Source organism: Salmo salar, chromosome 24 (assembly GCF_965601325.2).
Source record: "Salmo salar chromosome 24, fSalSal1, whole genome shotgun sequence".
In the NCBI taxonomy this organism is placed as follows: Eukaryota; Metazoa; Chordata; class Actinopteri; order Salmoniformes; family Salmonidae; genus Salmo; species Salmo salar.
Window position 1 is genome coordinate 21,711,128 of NC_138314.1, and position 20,422 is coordinate 21,731,549.

At 43.7% G+C, this 20,422-nt stretch overlaps 1 protein-coding gene across 2 annotated transcripts; it reads left to right on the forward strand.

Annotated features, from left to right (window-relative positions):
* The first annotated feature begins 116 nt into the window (after nt 1–116).
* Nucleotides 117–15,515, forward strand: LOC106585600 (glutamine--fructose-6-phosphate aminotransferase [isomerizing] 1). 2 transcript variants are annotated; one of them, XM_014171987.3, is made up of 19 exons: nt 117–269; nt 5,417–5,524; nt 5,868–5,975; nt 6,120–6,245; nt 6,420–6,478; nt 6,601–6,735; nt 6,828–6,889; nt 7,007–7,098; nt 7,184–7,298; nt 7,489–7,652; nt 8,792–8,887; nt 9,075–9,172; nt 9,374–9,494; nt 9,787–9,944; nt 12,513–12,627; nt 13,349–13,476; nt 13,990–14,157; nt 14,664–14,825; nt 14,949–15,515. In XM_014171987.3, exons 1-19 carry the CDS (start codon nt 263–265, stop codon nt 14,991–14,993), a joined length of 2,067 nt encoding a protein of 688 aa, XP_014027462.1. In that variant the 5' UTR covers nt 117–262; the 3' UTR covers nt 14,994–15,515. The 2 variants fall into 2 exon arrangements, with proteins under 2 accessions (XP_014027462.1, XP_014027463.1); XM_014171988.3 differs by having other exon boundaries at nt 7,007–7,086.
* Nucleotides 15,516–20,422: the final 4,907 nt, after the last annotated feature.

Below are 20,422 nucleotides of genomic sequence, written 5' to 3' on the forward strand. Positions count from 1 at the left end.
ACAGAAAAGAGTGGGAGTCTGTACCTGAACAAATGTCGAATCATACTTTTCGCCGAGATGGCCAGTCAATTTGAGCAACGTTATTGTGTATTCTACGTAATGACGCAGTTTTACGTAATCACGCAATGACATCACAACGTAATTTAGCAACTTTTAGCAACAAATCAACCTGCCTCTAGCAATTTACCCTGAAAATTAGTTGGCAACACTGAACTGAGCTGAGCCTGGTGTAAACTAGCTAGTTTGAAAGAGAAGCGCTGACATGTGTGGTAAGTAACGTTAGCTAGATATAATAAATTAAATAGGTGTACATTTTCAACAGTTTACACATGCAAATTGTGAGATTAACACAGAACTGGTTTTGGAGAGATGTCAATGTTTTCAGTCAGACAGCTGAGCTTCCATCTAAAGAAAGAGCTTAGTTTGTTTGCCAGACAAAACAAACTACTAACATCAAATTATTGAGTTCATATCTTTTAAGTGAACTTGTAAGTTGTCTGGATCAGATGTTTTATAGCTAACAATGTTATCAAACAAATTGTCATGAGGGCGACTAAGCGTTTTGATGTGTGTAAAACGTGTGCTACACACCCATTTCCAATAAGTACCTAGCTAACTTAGCATAGTTAGCTAACGTTAACTAGCCAGCTAGCCGTTGTTAGCTACTTGATTGACAGTTTATCGCTCCATAATTCCTGTCATTGATGTTATCGTATGTCACGTTATACTCTATACTTGGATTCATTAGCGACCATTGGCTAACTACCCTTCTTTTCATCAGGTTACATACTAGCTTGCTACAGGACTGGCAGAACGCACGCACTGCGCAAAGTTATATTCCTTGCTAGAATATAGACCACTACTGGTACTGATGATGATGATGATGATAGACAGACAGTGATTGTCACATTGATTCGAATGAGGTAGAGGGATTTAAAATGATGGGAAGCTGTGTTTACTTTTTTAACCTGTCAGTGTCTGAATATTAGAATAGTGATGGATTAGTTCTCCACTCATCATCTCTCATCTGCTGACTCTACAACAAGTTCCTGAAGCGCCCAGCTATGTTTTGAATAGCCAGCCAGAACCAGTATAAATAGTGTGGATGATTCGCTTTTTAATGGTGGTGGGAACTTAGCACTATGAAATCCATTAGTAGAAGAGACAATCAGACACTGTCGTCTCTGTCATAAAATTTCCCCAAATAGATGCTCCTTATACTGAACTGCTGCAGGATAATTCCTAAGGAAATAATGGTGGTAATGCTGACATGCACTGAGATTTTTATGAGAGCCTTATTTTTCCTACTCTGTTTAACCCTCGTTCTGAACAAAGCTGAGCCTTGTTTGCCCTTGCCTTGCCCATTTGCCCCCTCCACCTTCCTCGATCTCCCCCCGCGCTCCCTTCCTCGATCTCCCCCCCCGCGCTCCCTTCCTCGATCTCCCCCCCCGCGCTCCCTTCCTCGATCTCCCCCCCGCGCTCCCTTCCTCGATCTCCCCCCCGCGCTCCCTTCCTCGATCTCCCCCCCGCGCTCCCTTCCTCGATCTCCCCCCCGCGCTCCCTTCCTCGATCTCCCCCCCGCGCTCCCTTCCTCGATCTCCCCCCCGCGCTCCCTTCCTCGATCTCCCCCCCGCGCTCCCTTCCTCGATCTCCCCCCCGCGCTCCCTTCCTCGATCTCCCCCCCGCGCTCCCTTCCTCGATCTCCCCCCCGCGCTCCCTTCCTCGATCTCCCCCCCGCGCTCCCTTCCTCGATCTCCCCCCCGCGCTCCCCTCCTCGATCTCCCCCCCGCGCTCCCCTCCTCGATCTCTCTCCCCCCGCGCTCCCTTCCTCGATTTCCCCCTGTGCCAGTCTGCTCTCAATTGATGCTCTGTTGCACTGCTTCCTTTTGCAGTGCCTCTACATAGTCAGTATTTTATCACCGCCCCTTTATATCCTCTAATTGGGAATTTGTCATTGATTATTGTGTTATCCTAAGAATAGCTATTGTCTCTTGGCCTTCATCATTTAGGTTTGTTTATTTTGACTAGTTTGTTGAAACCTTATGCCATTGTTCTATTTGTGAGCTTATGTGGGTGATTGATGGTTGTCATGAAGAAAATGGGGCAGGGCACAGGAAATTGGGTACAAATAGGCTTATCAAATTGTATTGGTCACATGCGCTGAATACAACAGGTTAGAGGTCGACCGATTAATCGAAATGGCCGATTTAATTAGGGCCGATTTCAAGTTTTCATAACAATTGGAAATCGGTATTTTTGGACGCCGATTTTGGCCTTTATTTAACTAGGCAAGTCAGTTAAGAACACATTCTTATTTTCAATGACGGCCTAGGAACAGTGGGTTAACTGCCTTGTTCAGGGGCAGAACGACAGATTTTTACCTTGTCAGCTCAGGGATTCAATCTTGCAACCTTAAGGTTAACTAGTCCAACGCTCTAACCACCTGCTTTACATTGCACTCCACGAGGAGCCTCCCTGCTACGCGAATGCAGTAAGAAGCCAATGTAAGTTGCTAGCTAGCATTAAACTTATCTTATAAAAAACAATCAATCAATCATAATCACTAGTTAACTATACATGGTTGATGATATTACTAGTTTATCTAGCCTATCCTGCATTGCATATAATCGCTTAGGTACACGTTGCTCCAACCATAAACATCAATGCCTTTCTTAAAATCAATACACAAGTATATATTTTTTAACCTGAATATTTAGTTAATATTGCCTGCTAACATGAATTTCTTTTAACTAGGGAAAATGTGTCACTTCTCTCGCAAACAGAGTCACGGTATATGCAGCAGTTTGGGCCGCCTGGCTCGTTGCGAACTGTGAAGACTATTTCTTCCTAACAAAGACAGCCGACTTCGCCAAACGGGATGATTTAACAAAAGCGCATTTGCGAAAAAAAGCACAATCGTTGCACGACTGTACCTAACCATAAACATCAATGCCTTTCTTAAAATCAATACACAGAAATATTTTTAAACCTGCATATTTAGCTAAAAGAAATCCAGGTTAGCAGGCAATATTAACCAGGTGAAATTGTGTCATTTTGCGTTCATTGCACGCAGTCAGGGTATATGCAACAGTTTGGGCCGCCTGGCTCGTTGCAAACTAATTTGCCAGAATTTGACTTAAGTATGACATAACATTGAAGGTTGTGCAATGTAACAGGAATAACGTTTTGTTTTTGAGATTATTGTTTCCGGATTCGACCATATTAATGACCTAAGGCTCGTATTTCTGTGTGTTATTATGTTATAATTAAGTATATGATTTGATAGAGCAGTCTGACTGAGCGATGGTGGGCAGCAGCAGGCTCGTAAGCATTCATTCAAACAGCCTTTCGCAATGCATTGCGCTGTTTATGACTTCAAGCCTGTCAACTCCCAAGATGAGGCTGGTGTAACCGATGTGAAATGGCTAGCTAGTTAGCCGGGTGCGCGCTAACAGCGTTTGTAAGTCGCACTGGATAAGAGCGTCTGCTAAAAATGACGTAAATATAAATGTTTCAAACGTCACTCGCTCTGAGACTTGGAGTAGTTGTTTACCCTTGCTCTGCATGGGTAACGCTGCTTCGAGGGTGGCTGTTGTTGATGTGTTCCTGGTTTGACCCAGGTAGGAGCGAGGAGAGGGACGGAAGCTATACTAAAGTGCCTATAAGAACATCCAAAAGTCAAAGGTATATGAAATACAAATCGTATAGAGGGAAATAGTCCTATAATTCCTATAACAACTACAACGTAAAACATCTTACCTGGGAATATTGAAGACTCATGTTAAAAGGAACCACCAGCTTTCATATGTTCTCATGTTCTGAGCAAGGAACTTAAACGTTAGCTTTTTTACATGGCACATATTGCACTTTTACTTTCTTCAACACTTTGTTTTTGCATTATTTAAACCAAATTGAACATGTTTCATTATTTATTTGAGGCTAAATTGATTTTATTGATGTATTATATTAAGTTAAAATAAGTGTTCATTCAGTATTGTTGTAATTGTCATTATTACAAATAAAACAATAAAAAAAACGGCTGATTAATCGGTATCGGCTTTTTTGGTCCTCGAATAATCGGTATCGGTGTCGAAAAATCATAATCGGTTGACCTCTACAATAGGTGTTGGTAGATCTTACAGTGAAATGCTTACTTACAAGCCCTTAACCAACAATGCAGTTAAGAAAAAATAAGTGTGAAGAAAGTATTTACTAAATAAGCTGAAATGTAAAAAATGGCAAAATAACATTTTTTAAAGAGCAACAATAAAATAACAGTAGCGACGCTATATACAGGGGGTACCAGTACAGAGTCAATGTGCAGGGCCACAGGTTAGTTGAGGTAATATGTAGGTAGAGTTAAAGTGACTATGCATAGATAATAAACCGAGAGTAGCAGCAGTGTAAAACTGGGGGGGTCAATGCAATAGTCTGGTTAGCTGTTAGCTGTTAGCTGTTCAGGAGTCTTATTGCTTGGGGGTAGAAGCCTTTTGGACCTAGACTTGGCGCTCCGGTACCGCTTGCCGTGTGGTAGCCGAGAGAACATTCTATGACTAGGGTGGCTGGAGTCTTTGGCAGTTTTTAAGGCCTTCCTCTGACACCGCCTGGTATATAGATCCTGGATGGCAGGAAGCTTGGCCCCAGTGATGTACTGGGCCGTCCGCACTACCCTCTAGAGCCTTGCGGTTGGAGGCCGAGCAGTTGCCATACCAGGTGGTGATGGTATGTAGGCCAACCTCTGTTCAGCCAGGCATGTCTGTAATAAATGGCACCGTTTTCATTTGGTATCATTCTTCTCAGATGAGTTCTGAACTGCACAAAAGCATAGCCTAGAGCACCTGATCCTTCTGTCAACATATTGCCCCAACACTAGAACACCCTGTTCCACTGAGTCTCCCACTGTCCATTTCTCAAGGTGACTTCTCTCTTTCATGTAAAAACTGCAGATAACATCCAGGGCAGGCTGTGCCCTCAGGAACAGATAGGTGTGTGAACTACTGTGTAGTTACACACAGCACCATTGTTTCCAATTCCTATATGATGATAAATGGCACCAGAGCATTATAAAATGTTTTACGTGTGTTAGCGTTTGCACGTGTAGAAATCCTTGGTGTAGTTGTTGCTGTGAATTGTAGTGAGCCAATAATTCAACTGCCTGCAGATTACATCAGATTGGCTAGCTAGCCAATGGAACCTTCAGCGTTTCTGACACAATCGGCATATATGAACAGAAAGCATGCGTGCTTTATTTGGTCTCTATTGACCTAATCACAGACCACCAAAAGCAAAAGGTAATACCCACTATTAGGATTTGTTCACTTAATCCCTTAAAAGAGTTGTAGTGAAATTCCTTTGTCGTATATCATTGTTTGACTTCCTAGTTGAAATCTGTCTCCCTGCTCCTTCCTTCTGTCAGGAATCTTTGCCTATCTGAACTACCACGTGCCAAGGACTCGCCGGGAGATCCTGGAGATCCTCCTCAAAGGCCTGCTTCGTCTGGAGTACCGTGGCTATGACTCTGCCGGTGAGCTGAGGGAGATAAGGCGGCTTGTCTCAACACTGTCTGCGTCGGTCTGTCTGCATGTTTATTAGCTGCCTTTCCCTCTCACTGTAGGCCTGTCGACAGGCGTCAGTTATTCTGCTTATCTACAGGAGTCATGTTTTTGTTCTCTCACCTAACATTAAAAACAATGATTGTCCATTGGCCTCACTGTATGCCTTAGTCTTGAGCAGGTCTGTCAATCTAGTCACGCTTACATTGATGCTCTGTCTGCTATCAAACTGTAGCATGTGTAAAATAACCGCTACAAAATCACTCAACAGAGGCATATTTGTGTACTCTGTAGCAATAAGACTCTTTTTACCAGGTGTTGGAATTGATGGAGGGAACAGCAAGGAATGGGAGGCCAATGCCCGGTCTATTCAGCTGATCAAGCAGTCCGGAAAAGTGAAGGCTCTTGATGATGAGCTCACAAGTAAGACTTGTTGTCAGCACTAAGGATGTTTACTGAGTAGATAAATATAATGCCTAAAATACCAATGACTCAAAACGACTTTGTTGGGTACATGTCAGTTGATTTGAGGCTTGCCTTTCAACAGTGTTTGTGTTTGCCCCATAGAGCAGCAGGACATGGACATGGATGTGGAGTTTGATGTCCACCTTGGCATCGCCCACACTCGCTGGGCTACCCATGGTGCCCCCAGCCCTGTCAACAGCCACCCACAAAGGTCTGACAAGAGCAACGGTCAGTACCATAGACATTTCTTAAACTTGTAGGACTATTAGGGCCTCTCTCCTGTATAGGCATCACATTCTGCTAGTTGTAGTAGTCTCACGTTGACTGACTATATAGAGTAACGAGGGACATTTATTATTAAAGTGTATATGTGTATTTTTGTTTTTTATATTTTTTTTTTAGAGTTCATTGTCATTCATAATGGAATTATCACAAACTACAAAGACCTGCAGAAATTCCTGGTGAGCAAAGCAACATTTCAACATATTTAATTTTTTTCCCAAGGCAGTTGGTTTCTTTCATTAGCCAAGGCTATCAGCAAGAATTATCAGACTTCCATGACTGACTCTCTCCCATTCCACAGGAGAGCAAGGGTTATGAGTTTGAGTCCGAGACGGACACAGAGACCATTGCCAAGCTGGTAAAGTACATGTATGACAACCGTGAGAGTGAAGACCTCAGCTTTGCTACTCTGGTGGAGCGAGTGACCCAGCAGCTGGTAGGAGCCTGTTCATCTACAGAGCAGAACTGTCCAGAAACAAGGCCCTCTGACCTGTCTTGTGATAAACATGGTTTTATCTGCTCTCCTAGGAAGGAGCTTTTGTCCTGGTCTTCAAGAGTGTCCATTACCCAGGAGAGGCTGTAGGCACCCGGTACACTGCTACTGCATTTCTACATACTCCTTGAGTTGGAAAGGAATAATATACATTAAACATGCATCTTTTAATTTTATGTAATGATTGTACTTGTTTATGTTTGTATGTAAATAGGAGGGGAGGTCCTCTGCTTATTGGGGTGAAAAGTGACCACAAGCTGTCCACAGATCACATTCCTATCCTGTACCGATCATGTACGTTATTAGGTAACTGCTCTCTATCAGTGAGTCAGAATGGAATATGAGCAGACGGGAGCTGTTTTATGTCTAGAACACAACTGTATCTCCCCAGCTGGTAAGGACAAGAAGGGCTGCCCCACTCTGCCCAGGATGGAGCAGGACACCTGCCACACGCTCTTCGCAGAGGAAAAGAAGTCTGTGGAGTACTACTTTGCCTCTGATGCCAGGTCAGACTCCTCACTCTGTTATTCTCTATATTACTCATATCCCACTCATGCAACGTTAGATGTATTTTTTTGGATGAACTGTACTTTTAGAATCAGTCTAGACAATTGTTTGGTGAATGTTTTCTCCTAGGAAAGTGGGAATTAACAACATCATTAACTTGGATTCACTGTTGCTCTGTTGTCCTGGCAGCGCGGTGATTGAGCACACCAACCGTGTGATCTTCCTGGAGGATGATGACGTGGCAGCAGTGACGGCCGGACGGCTCACCATCCACCGCATCAAGCGTACAGCCGGAGACCACCCTGCCCGCGCCATCCAGACCCTGCAGATGGAGCTGCAGCAGATCATGAAGGGTGAGGGGAGGGTAAGGGCTGGGGGTACAGCACTGTCATGGGTCAACCCTCTAAAGATGTTGATGGTGCTACGAGGACTTTGAGAACCCAAGAATGGCTGGAATTGCTGATTATCATTGTCAATACAGTCAGAATCATTTCACTATACAAGGGTCATATTTACTGGGGCCGGCATAATGCAACAGGAATTATTAATAATAAAAAAAACGGATGAGTAAATAATGATTTTTGTTGTTGTTAAACGTGACTCTGTAAACTGATAATGTTAGTTAGCTGGAGTGGGCATGTTAGCTGGTCCTGCTGTTGGACGCACTTGTTGCCTATCACTGTGAAGGCTACGTTTTCTACTGTGATTGGTCAATAACGACGGCAGTGCTTGAAAAATGGAGCACAATCCTATTTTTTCCGCCTCGGCTGAGTGGCAGCCACAGGCACACCTTTAATATCAATCTCTGTACGCGCACACACACACACGTACACAGCCAGGTGTTTATGGGGTTGCCTGGCTGACATCAAAGGTACTGAAGGGGCACCCTGGCTCCATCATGGAGATTACATCAATCACCAATGTAGAGTACTGTACCCGGGTCATTAGCAGGACTTCATATTGAGCTTGCTGCTCCCCATGTCTCCAGCAGAGGTTGCTAATACACTACCAGTCAGTTTTAGGAGACAATCCTTTGTGGTCCTATCATTAAAGCCTCTGCCTCTATCTCTCTCTCCTCAGCCTCCATTCCAGGAGCTCTGCTGAAATAAACCTAATTCATATGACCTAAATTTCTGTCTCCGCAGAGGCGGGCTGCAAAACCCTCTCGTATTTCATTGTCACAAAGGGCCGTGCGAGGAAACAACAATCTCCCTGTAGGCTCTTGCTTATTTTATTTAGTCAAGACATGCCTGATAAATGTCTGTATTAAAGAGCAAGGTCATTACGGTCATTTATCTCCTGTGTTATTTACCTCCCAACAGCTATAAAACACTAAACAACATGTTTTCCAGACTGGCTTCCTTTTAGTGGTCATCATGCGTCAACAGTAACCTTTACAAAATGCCTAACACTTTATAAAAAAGCAAAGCCAACAGGCTTGAAGTGATGTTGTTGAGGACTCTGATCTAGTGTTTTTTGGACCATTTTTCAGGGAACTACAGCTCCTTTATGCAGAAGGAGATCTTTGAACAGCCAGAGTCTGTGGTCAACACCATGAGGGGAAGGGTCAACTTCAATGACAACACAGGTGAGATTACCTTTCCAGTGTAATACACAAGTCAAGTCACAAAACACTCAAGTTACTACACAATACACACTATGCCCCTCTCATGCCTGTCATTATACCCATCAAGGTGGTATCCTCATGATCAATTTCTATCTGAATACAAACAATGGACATGATTACTGTATTTTGATTCTGTTTGTATCCTTAGTAACCCTGGGTGGACTGAAGGATCACATTAAAGAGATCCAGAGGTGTCGACGGCTCATCCTCATCGCCTGTGGCACCAGCTACCATGCAGGGGTGGCAGTGAGTAACTGATTACCTTTTTTATAAGGCAGGAATGATATCACCAGCATAAAATGGAGTCAACTAGAGCCTAAGGCTCCAAGATAGGAAAAACAACTATATAAACAAAGACACAAGTGAGTTCTTACTCTGGTTTGTACATGGAAACATGTTTTTCAGTGTGGATGTCATGTGTGATCCAGTGCTGATCTTTCCCCACAGACTCGCCAGGTACTGGAGGAGTTGACTGAGCTGCCTGTTATGGTGGAGCTGGCTAGCGACTTTCTGGATAGAAACACACCAGTGTTCCGTGACGACGTCTGCTTCTTCATCAGCCAATCAGGTGGGAGGATCGCTGTCTCCTCAAGGACCTGAACATTGCCGCTTTGTTTACTCATTTCCCCACACAATACAGCTTCAGCGATGTCTCGTACATGCTCAGCCCAATAACAATGCACGCAAAGCAATTTCTTTCACTCTTTACTTCATGCATTGATGCTGAACGTAAAGACCTGATGATATCAGTTATTCCGGTCTATAGAATCTGATATTGTATTCGGTGTATATACACATAGTCCAACCTGTTCCAGTATCTATCCTGAGTGCTGATTTGCATTGCTACCTTTTGTGTGCAGGCGAGACAGCAGACAGCCTGATGGCCCTGCGCTACTGTAAGGAGAGAGGAGCCCTGACGGTGGGAGTCACCAACACAGTGGGCAGCTCCATCTCCAGAGAGACAGACTGTGGGGTGCACATCAACGCTGGGCCAGAGATAGGAGTGGCCAGCACCAAGGTGAGGAGACCGGCTCGCTGCTGCTCTGTGTAGCACTTCTCCTGACTGATTCCTTTCCCATACTGACTCTCGTAGTGTACTGTCCTGTAGACACTCAGCTGTCGGAACAGGAGACCTTCCATCCACCATACTCCGCTATGTCAACTTCTTTTACTTCTGTGGTGGGGGGGAAAATTCCCTTCAGGATAGCCTATTAGGGCGGGGGAATTCCTCCTATCCCTCTCCAGAGGTTTTCAGTTGGTCAGACTGCAGTAGGATTGTTGGAAATGAATGGAATGGTCTCCTTCCTAATTAGGCGGAGCGGCGTTACGAAGTCCAGAGGCAGTTTCACTTTGGCTTGGTCTATATAATCACCCGTGTATACTTATTATTGCAAGGACATGAGGTTCACGCCAATATGCTGCGCTGGTGGTATCTGTATAGTTAAGGCAAACCCTGAAGCACTTGGGCGCTAATGTCAATACATAGAACATGTGGTTAACCCCTCTCTCCCTTGAAATTAGAGAACTTCATCTGAAATTAGTGTCTGGATTCTTTTGTAAGAGAGGTTATTTAAACTGCTGTATTCCACTGCTCTACACAGAACACATAGTGCCTGATATTCTAATCTTTACTCTTGTAAAAAGTAAGGATCCATGGTTTCCTTCTACTATGAGCACTGATCCTACAGATTGCCAGAGTGGGGTTGCAGATGACTGGAGTGAGTTCCACTCAGCAGCTGAGGGGGGAGGGGGGTAGAAAAAGAGAGTCCGGTCCCTCCCTGCTCTGGCTCTCGGGCTTGGCTCAGGGACCCTCCGGCAGCTCCAAGGTCCCAGCACAGCGCAGAAAGCCTGGAAAGCACGCCTCAAAGACGCTGTCCTTTACTGCTTGTCTGGCCCATGCCCACGCACAGCACATCAGAGGACATTATGTATTTCACCCTCTGCTCAATACATGTTCCTGCTGACTCCGTTTTGTATCGTTTCATAATATTATTCAGATGAACCTTCTGGGGAACATTAAACTGGATGACTCTGGTGATGTCTGTCTTGTTCTCAGAATTGGGGCTGTCCACAACTATGCCTGCTAAACATGGTCAGGGAGAATGAAGGGGATAGCTGGAGTTGAGACGGCACCACTTCTTGAATACACTTCTCCCCCTTAGCCAAACAATAAATATTGAGGGAGGGAATGTAAGCAAATGAGAGCCATCTGTGGTCTTTGTCTGAATAGAACCTGGAGTATGCTTGTGGCCTTACATCATTTTTTTTTTAACTGCTCATCATGCCGTATTGCCTGAGGAGGACGTGTGGCACGTTTGAGGCCTCTCGGGGACATGGTTGCGGCAGTGTGTTTTGACAGGCTAGCGTGAGCCTCTGTCCTCTTTTGACATTCTGGATGGAGTGATGGGGGTTTTAACCGGATTAAATGCACTGCCACAAATCTGAGTGGATGGCTAGGACTGTCAGAGTTGTGAGGGACTGTGGTTCCAGTACTGTCAAGAAAAATAGTTGTGTGATGGTTTTACAACCATGCCTTTGGCTTTAGAGCAATCAAATGTATTTATACAGCCGTTCTTACGTCAGCTGATATCTCAAAGTGCTGTACAGAAACCCAGCCTAAAACCCCAAACGGCAAGCAATGCAGGTGTAGAAGCTAGCACAACCGCGTCCAGTAGGTCCCGTCAAATGGCTTGGGCTCTTGAAGAACGTTGATTTTAGATCTCCTAAACTGGTACGGAGAGCCTTCTAACCTATGTGTGAGTGGTGGTGATACTTTTCAGAAGCAGGAAAAACAAGCGCATCATGGTTCTACTTCTACTGTAGTTGGGGCCGACTGTTTCTGTGCTGTTTGTTTTGCTAGTAATAATAATTTGGTGGGGGCTTATACTTGTGCAATTGAAAAGTTTTTTTTTTTTTTTTTTTTTTTTGGCAGATCCCAACTCCCCCTTAGACACCATCGGGCGTGGGATTACGCCAAAGGTCTGCCATTTTATAAACGGTGGCCCTGGAGCAAGTAGGGTTAAGTGCCTTGCTCAAGGGCGCATAGACAGATGTTTCACCTTGTCGGCTCTGGGACTCAAACTAGCGACCTTTCGGTGACTGTCCCAACACTCTAACTGCTAGGCTACCTCCTGCCCTAGTGTCTTATTGTCAGGGGATGTGTTCATCCGTAGTGTTGCCAGATTGTGTCCCCATAAGACTGTGCTAGCTCTCCCCTCTCCTGTCCTGCAATAGAGGCCCTATCTGTGTCCAGCCCATCCTGCAGCCCAGCTCTCCATCCACTTCTCATCTGTTGCATATTATTACTGTGGAGCTGGCAACCAGAGCAGCCAGACAAGACTCTACTTCTCCAATAACTGTACTGCAAAGTAACCTGGGGATCTGGCAACCCAGGCCCTTTGCTAAACGAAGGGTTCTGCAGTCTCTGGCCCAGGATGGAGAGAGGGAAGACTATGATTCCTTTTGTTTAGAACCGGAAGAGAGAAGATCATCTAGGAGACACCTGGGACCTCTGTGTTCGGTACTGTCTGCTTCTTGCTGGAGCATTAAGCATGCATTATGTCTGGCTGTGTCTGTTGTTTTGCAGGCCTACACCAGTCAGTTTGTGGCTCTGATCATGTTTGCGCTGTTGATGTGCGACGACAGGATCTCCATGCAGCCACGGCGATGTGAGATCATCCAGGGCCTGAGAGTTCTGCCAGGTAGACCAGACCCTACACACATCTACCAAGACATTGCACTGTGCTGTTAATGACCATAAACCTCTGTGTATGTGATGCTCAAAGGGATGTGCAGATTATTCGACACACTGACCTACTGTAGTATAGACCGCAGTAAGTAATGGTCACAGTCAGCACAGCCAGAGCGAGGGATGGGAAAGCTGAGGCCTGTAGCGGGCCTCCTCGGTCTGTCTATCTGTCATCTTTCTCCAACTGGGCTGTTTTTCTTTGAACAATATGCATTGTCAGAGAGCTAATGCAATGACTGTGCTGTGGAGGTATCCTCAGAGAGGGAGATGGAACGAGAGTGTACAGTGGGGAGGGAGGAGGCTTCAGCAGCTGGGTCAGTCCTGGCTGTTTGCCCTGGCACACTCCTCTGGACCCGAAGCCTTATGTTAAACGGTCTCCCTTTCTGACCCAAGCCCCCATTGACCCCAGTCTCCAGGACCTGTTAACAGTGGCCTGCTGGACTGTCATAGGATGGGTGTTACTGTATTGCCTTTCATCCAGGAGTTTGGTTAGATGAAATTGATTTTCTGACATGTTCTCCCAAATGTACCGCCAATGGAAGAGGAATATTTTGTAGGGCTATCTCATTTCATAACCTTGGACTAAGATTACTCATTTGTTTTCCCTCTTTGTACCTGTCTCTCTATCTGTGTTTACCTGCTGCTCCTCCTTCTTCCCTCTCTTTGTGTGTCAGACCTGATAAAGGAGGTGCTGAGTCTGGATGACGAGATCCAGAGGCTGGCAGCAGAGCTGTACCAGCAGAAGAGTGTTCTCATCATGGGCCGAGGCTACCACTACGCCACCTGCCTGGAGGGAGCACTGGTCAGCACGCCCACCTCCATCTCCGCCTCCTGAAAGGAATCTCCACTCCTAAATGAGATTATGATCATTGTGTTAAGATACTTCAGGAGAAGATTGGCCCAGAGTTGTTTCACTTTCCAATAGCCCACAATAACTGTTCTGCCTCAGCCTCACGCAAGCCCTAATGGAGTCTAGCCTGCTGGAATTTCTGCTGAAGTGTTTTTAATCACAGCAACTAATTAGACTGATTTAGAAATGTCTCTCCACACTATTTAGGGATTCTTCAAGTTCTGTTGATTGCCAATCCTCCAGTATCTGAGGCACACAGTGCTGGGTCAGTCTGCTGTGCTCCTGGATCTGATCTAGTGTTCCCTGGCCAGTCTACTGTTCCCTTTAGAATTTAAGAAGATAAGATATACATACTCAACTTATGTCATGTCGGCATGGTGTTTTTCTGAGGTTGTGTGTCCCTGAATGTGTATGGGAATGTGGTTTCCTATCTGAATGAGGTGTTGGGTGTGTCGCTCTCTCCAGAAAATCAAGGAGATCACGTACATGCACTCAGAGGGCATCCTGGCCGGGGAGCTGAAGCACGGGCCTCTGGCCCTAGTCGACAAACTCATGCCCGTCATCATGATCATCATGAGAGACCACACCTACACCAAGTGTCAGAATGCACTGCAGCAGGTGGTGGCGCGTGCGGTAAGAACTGACGCATGATATCTCAAACACCATTTAGCTTTCCACCGCATCAACTGTTGAAAGGTTGGAACCACAGTAAACCATTGCCAATGACCTTATCTGGTTGTTAAACTCACTTTCAATAAACATTTTGTTTTCTGGTAGTGATATGTCCGCTTGCTGTTGTAGTGACCACCTACCTTCCAGGCTAAAAAGAAATATAACAACTCAAAGACATGGATATTAAGTGCTTCATACTTTACACATTAGATTTGTTTTCACAATGCAGTAATATCAAATGGGCCTCACATTCACCACAAAGTGCAAGGGAGGAGTTATTTTCTACATGACATCACCATTCTCACTAATCTACCACAGATGTGGACCTAAGCTTTGGGTTTGAGACACGAGTCAACAAAGCTATTATTCAGGGAAGGACCAAAGTTTCACATTTCAACACTGAACTCCAGGTTAAAGGTTATGACAATGTTGTGCTGGAAGCATAATGCCTTTTGTTTGGTTTACAGGGCCGACCCATCGTGATCTGTGACAAGGATGACTACGAGACCGCCAAGAGCTCGAGCCGCACCATCAAAGTGCCGCACTGTGTGGACTGTCTGCAGGGCATCCTGAGTGTCATCCCCCTGCAGCTGCTCTCTTTCCACCTGGCTGTGCTCAGGGGCTTTGACGTGAGTACTGCACTGTCACTGAGTTGGGTTCTTACTGTAGGCATTCATAATGGGGAGCTAATTTCTTAGGGTTGTTGTTTCTTGGTAAATGTAGACATGTCTGACTCTTCTCTCCCAATACAGGTGGATTGCCCAAGGAACCTGGCCAAGTCTGTGACTGTAGAGTGAAACGTGTCCTTTGAAGATCCAGAAACGTTCCTGTTTTGTGTGTGTCATGGCTCTTTTTAATGCAGTTGTTACTCTGGTACGCTAAACATGTACTGTATCTGTCTCTTCTCTCAAAACACATCTGAAGACATTGTTATATCATAGATATGATTTTTTGGGGGGGGTCAGTGGTGGGAAGGGTTGGCAGTAATGTTGGCATTTGGGTGCTGCCATGGGTTACTGGACTATAGGCAGTTAATGATCCAACTGAAGAAAAGACTGAGCTGTAGCCATTTTGGATGATACACAACAGTGCTCATAACTTAGATGTTGGATACTTGCTGCTGGTTTTACATTTAATTCAGCTGTTTGTTGTCAAGAGTCTGCACATGAAAATCTTGCTGAAGTTACTGTTTCATTGGTGCAATAATTTGGTCTGTTGGGATCCGTTTTCTTTCGCAGCTAGAGAAACATCTGTTGTTTGAAATGTTCATGTTACTCTTGTGTGTGTTGAGTAAATTATTAAAGGGGCAGTGCAGTTAAGTCACATTTCTTTTTTTATATATATATACTTTTTTTTTTGCTTACGGTGAGTTAGAAATGACACACATTTTGAAAATGATAACACCCTTTTTGGGAAATAATACCTGGAATTTCAGCTTGTACAAGTGCGCTGGAACTTTTTACCCACATCATGTCACAATGTGATCTGATTGATAATAGAGCAATGACTGTTGATCTGGGTAAGGGGTGGGCTGTAGACCAGCCGATCAGATATATAAATATCTTCAAATTTGTTTCCTAATGTCCACACGATCAGACAGCATTTCAAGGGCCAATGGAGCCTCAGGGACGTAAATGATAAAAAATTTGATTTTCATTAAATACATATAGTCCTGACTGTACATCTGAAGTGCTTCCAAGAAGAAAGTCTCCATTAAATCATGCTTTAGTCTACTGACCTGTTCCAGAGACTATTGAGAACTCTCCATTGTTATACTCAAAATACCATGATGACAAATCAATAGAATTTGTCTCCTATACAAGTTTTGAAGGTGTTAAGGGAAATATGAAATTTGCTACAGACTTGCTTGTGTTCACTATTGTGCACCTATTTGTTTTGAATCATTGGTGAGGTTACAAAAGCAACTTGACAATGATTCACTCATTGTGGTTTGGCAGACGTATAGGAGAGTTCAACTTGGTTTAGGCAAGAGTTTGTCTGAATAATTGACTGTCCTGGCATAATCATGCGTCAGTAAAATTCTAAGTGATAATTTAATAAGTTACCCAATCAATTTCCTGAAGATGGACAATGAGTACTAGTGGACCAATGATCAACATTCATTACTCTGTAGGCATGTTACTAGCCTTGTGACTTGTTGACAGTTTAGCAATATTCAAATCTTCTGTTCTTGTTAGCCTATTTTTTGTTGTTGTTGCCTGGGCTCAGTTTGGGTCGCTGTTTTACAATAACTCAACTCCTTTTCCAAGAGAAATGGAGTTGCTGATGAGCGTAATCTGCACCAACGTTTTGTCGACCAATGCCCTGCCACCATACCAATTTGATTGCAATATTGGGACAATGGTTTTCCTTTCTATAGAATTTTTTATACAGCAACTGAGTAGAGACCTCTTGAACATATGGGTTATGCAATCCCCCCCAAAAAACACCATGCTATGTTCATTTTGCTTTGAGTAACCAAAGATGTGGTTTTAGACACTTGATAGGCAGAGCACTTGCAATGCAGTAAGCGTGTTTGACTATGTAGCTGCTGTGGGCTCTCCCAAATGTGTCTTTATAAGCCAAGGAGTAAAGCAGTATGCTTGTTTGACTGCAAAAGGGTCACTGACAACTCGAGACAGGTTCTTAGCTTATTTGTATTTCACCTTTCGGTTTAAGATCTTGCAATCAAGCCTTAATTTACTAAAAAAAAGGGGTTTCCCCACGTGAAGGTTTACCGGTCTTTGCGTCTGTGTTTTCATTGTATTACATTTACTGAGCCCTTGTATCTGCCTACATTGAAAGAGCCTAGCAAAGACCCTGTTTTATACTGGAAGTGCTTTAGTAACTCATGTAAAAATGCAGGCCTTTGACAGGAAGTATGGCCAAGGCCACTGCACTAACACTCAGACCCTGGAACATCTGTTGGAAACTTGTGGGGCACTATTTATGACTGTTGCAATAGTGTATAGTACTATACTTTCAGTGTCTTTTTAGAATGGGCTTTGACAGTGTACAGTAGGATTAAGTACTCACAATTATGCCCATGGATTAACAATTTCCCTATCATCCATAAAAATTGCCATTATGGCAGACACTAACTTGACAATATTTCTAAATATGCAGTTGGACAATGATTCAACTAAGAATTAAGGAAACATTTTAATAGTTAATATGGCAATTGAAAACAAACACTTGAAGGGAAGTTGAAGCAATAGTCCTAGGATGCACAGTTCCTTTAAAAGATTTAAAAAGAAAAGCGTTACTCAAGTTACTTTACTGGAGGAAAAGTCATTAGAACAATATGCATTCCAAGACAAAGTGGCCAGGTAAAGATGCAAAGAGCCACCTCAGAAACAGGAGTGATTTCTTTAGGAGCAACTGCTGAGAGAAGACCACTTCCTTGCAGCAATGAATCAGGTCCCAAATGAAGGCAAGTGCCTCTGCAAAGTATCCAGTGAGAGTCCTGATGGTGAAGAACATTGGTCTCACGTACCCCCGTAGAACCAACATGGCACAGACACCTGGTGCAATGAATCTGTTGAAAGCTAAGAAGGCTGAACAAACTGACAGGGAGCACTGACAAAGAGTTGAACAAGCCTGCAGAATTGATTGGGTGGTCTTGAAGCCTTTCTCAGTTTGGCCAGTTTTGGAACCAATAGCCTTGGAGGTATAACAGCGATCATTGACACTTGAACACACATTTATGCCCTGATGAGAAATGACAACTAACAGCATCACCCTAAAGGCTGTGTTGAACTTCAGTATGGCTGAAAGAAAACATGCACAACAGTTGGTAAAAACAAGAGCAGCCTCCAGAATTGTTTCATTGCATTGGCTCAGTGCTAAAATGCCCTCAAGTGCAGGAGTTGTGCAATCACTAAAGGCAACCATAGCCTTATACACAGAGCCAAAAAGTCTAAATCCTCTAACCATAGTGAACATTGTTGAAAATATGTTTTAGTCCTTCAAGATCTTTTACTGTCAAAAAGACGACAGCGGGCTTTGTAAAAGTCCTTTGTTGGTACACACCGTTTCAGTGTTATAGCATCATTTTTGCTCAAGTGTTCAGTTCTCTGGGTTTATCAGTCCTCAATATGAACTCACAAGGGCAAAGCTTGTAATATAGTGGCAAACAGTGCAATTACCTCTGATCTTGAATAACTATCAACAGCTGCTGCAGCTGCCACACCTTGCCAAGGGTGCATCTCAACAGTTTAAAGTGGCTTCCTCTCCTTGTCTCATTTCATCCATCTGCACTCATTTCTTCTGCTCATTATGAAGACTATTATATAGTCCATTGACAGCTTTTTGTGTGTGTTTACTGTTGATGCCTACTCCTATCAGTTTACTGACTGGGTGTGTTCAACCAAGGAGTTTAACAGAGCATTTTGTCTTACAGCCGTGATCGGTTGACTTTTATCGCAGTTGAAGAATACTTGACTGTCAGTTTGCTTCCCAGAAAGAATAACCAGATGCTTTCTACTGGATTTACTGGGCTATAATGTTCTTGAGTTATTATTTGCCTTCTGTTGAATCCAGTGTGAGGGGCTACCAGATACAGTGTTAACAGTGCTTTATAGATGGATGAGGGCTGGCCTCCTTAGGACAACACAGTGAATTTGAACACTATGGTTTGGAAGAAATGAGGAGTGGAAAGTGTGCAACTTCTGCCAAGACATTTCTTGCATTGTGTTTGGCTGCTATGGAAGGGGTCAATGAAAGCACCTGAGCATTATATTTCCTTTCTCTGGGATCTAGGGACAAAAAGGATAATATTCTATAGACCATTTAAAGCAACCAAAGCCTTTTGTCTATAGGTTGTTTGTTGTTATTTGATTAATACATAGTAATATTTGGTATATATTTATTCCTCAGTTTGAGGATTCAAGTGAACAATTGTTTTATTTGGTCCAAATGTCCCCTATATCCCTCCCACTATATGCCCAAAACACAATTATGTAATGTATAATTAATACTGGCACGCCTTTCCTCCAGCCTTTCCACATTTCCTGCAGATTAAATTATGTCTAATATTTTCCTAGATAGCTCACTCCATTTGTAGATGTGACATAATTCAACATATGAACATCTGGATGCTGTTAGCCACGAATCAGATTGATAATTTTTTTCTATGATTGAGGCAGGGAGGTACAGTCTGTGCACTGTTAGTAAATGGTGCATAGTTGGTGAACCCAGTGACTCCAACATCCTTAACAACAGTAGGAGCAAGGTTTTCAAACGAAAGGGGCTGAAAAACATGTTGCTTCAGTGATATCTAACCAGCTGGTAAATGTAATGTTTCTCTTTTGTATGCTTTTAATATTGAACATTTTTAAAAGAGGCACTGAAATAGGTTCATTAAAAATGGCATGTGGATGTCTTCCAGAATGAGTTTGGAGCATGCCTATTATCCAGCTGGGTGGGGTTTGGGGATAAGAGGGTGGCTTTATGAAATGTGAGGTAAGTCTACTAATCTCTTTACAAGTCTCTGGTGATGTGTTTAAACAATGGGACATTGCCTGCTTGCACCTTGTCATTAAGAGCACCATGAAGTACATCGAAATAGTACATTTCACAGGTCAAGAATTGTATCAATCTGCTTTAAATCAGTGTTTTTCAATCCAAGACATTGCTCTCGCCACTTTAAATGTCACATACAAGCATTTTACTACACTGAGCAAATCAAACATTAGGAACACCTTCCTAATATTGAGTTGCACCCCCCTTTTACCTTCAGAGCAGCAAGGTGTTGAAAGCGTTCCACAGGGATGCTGGCCCATGTTGACTCCAATGCTTCCCACAGTTGTGTCAAGTTGGCTGGATGTCCTTTGGATGGTGGACCATTCTTGATACATGCAGGAAACTGTTGAGTGTGAAAAGCCCAGCAGCATTGCAGTTCTTGACACAAACCGGTGTACCTGGCACCTACTACCATACTCCGTTCCAAGGCACTTAAATCTTTTGTCTTGCCCATTCACCCTCTGAATGGCACACATACACAATCCATGTCTCAATTGTCTCAAGGCTTAGAAATACTTATTTAATCTGTCTCCTCCCTTTCATCTACACTGATTAAAGTGTATTTAACAAGTGACATCAGTAAGGGAGCATAGCTTTCACTTGGATTCACCTGGTCAGTCTATGTCATGGAAAGAGCATGTTTTGTATACTCAGTGTATGTGTGCATAACAACAAATCATAAAAAAGACACAATTTCAAAAAA

What these genes read in the sequence shown, in the direction of transcription:
- LOC106585600 (XM_014171987.3), top strand. An exon ending in GCTGCAGCAGATCATGAAGG is followed by an intron (nt 7,653 to 8,791) that starts GTGAGGGGAGGG and finishes ACCATTTTTCAG; the next exon opens with GGAACTACAGCTCCTTTATG. An exon ending in AGCAGGTGGTGGCGCGTGCG is followed by an intron (nt 14,158 to 14,663) that starts GTAAGAACTGAC and finishes TTTGGTTTACAG; the next exon opens with GGCCGACCCATCGTGATCTG.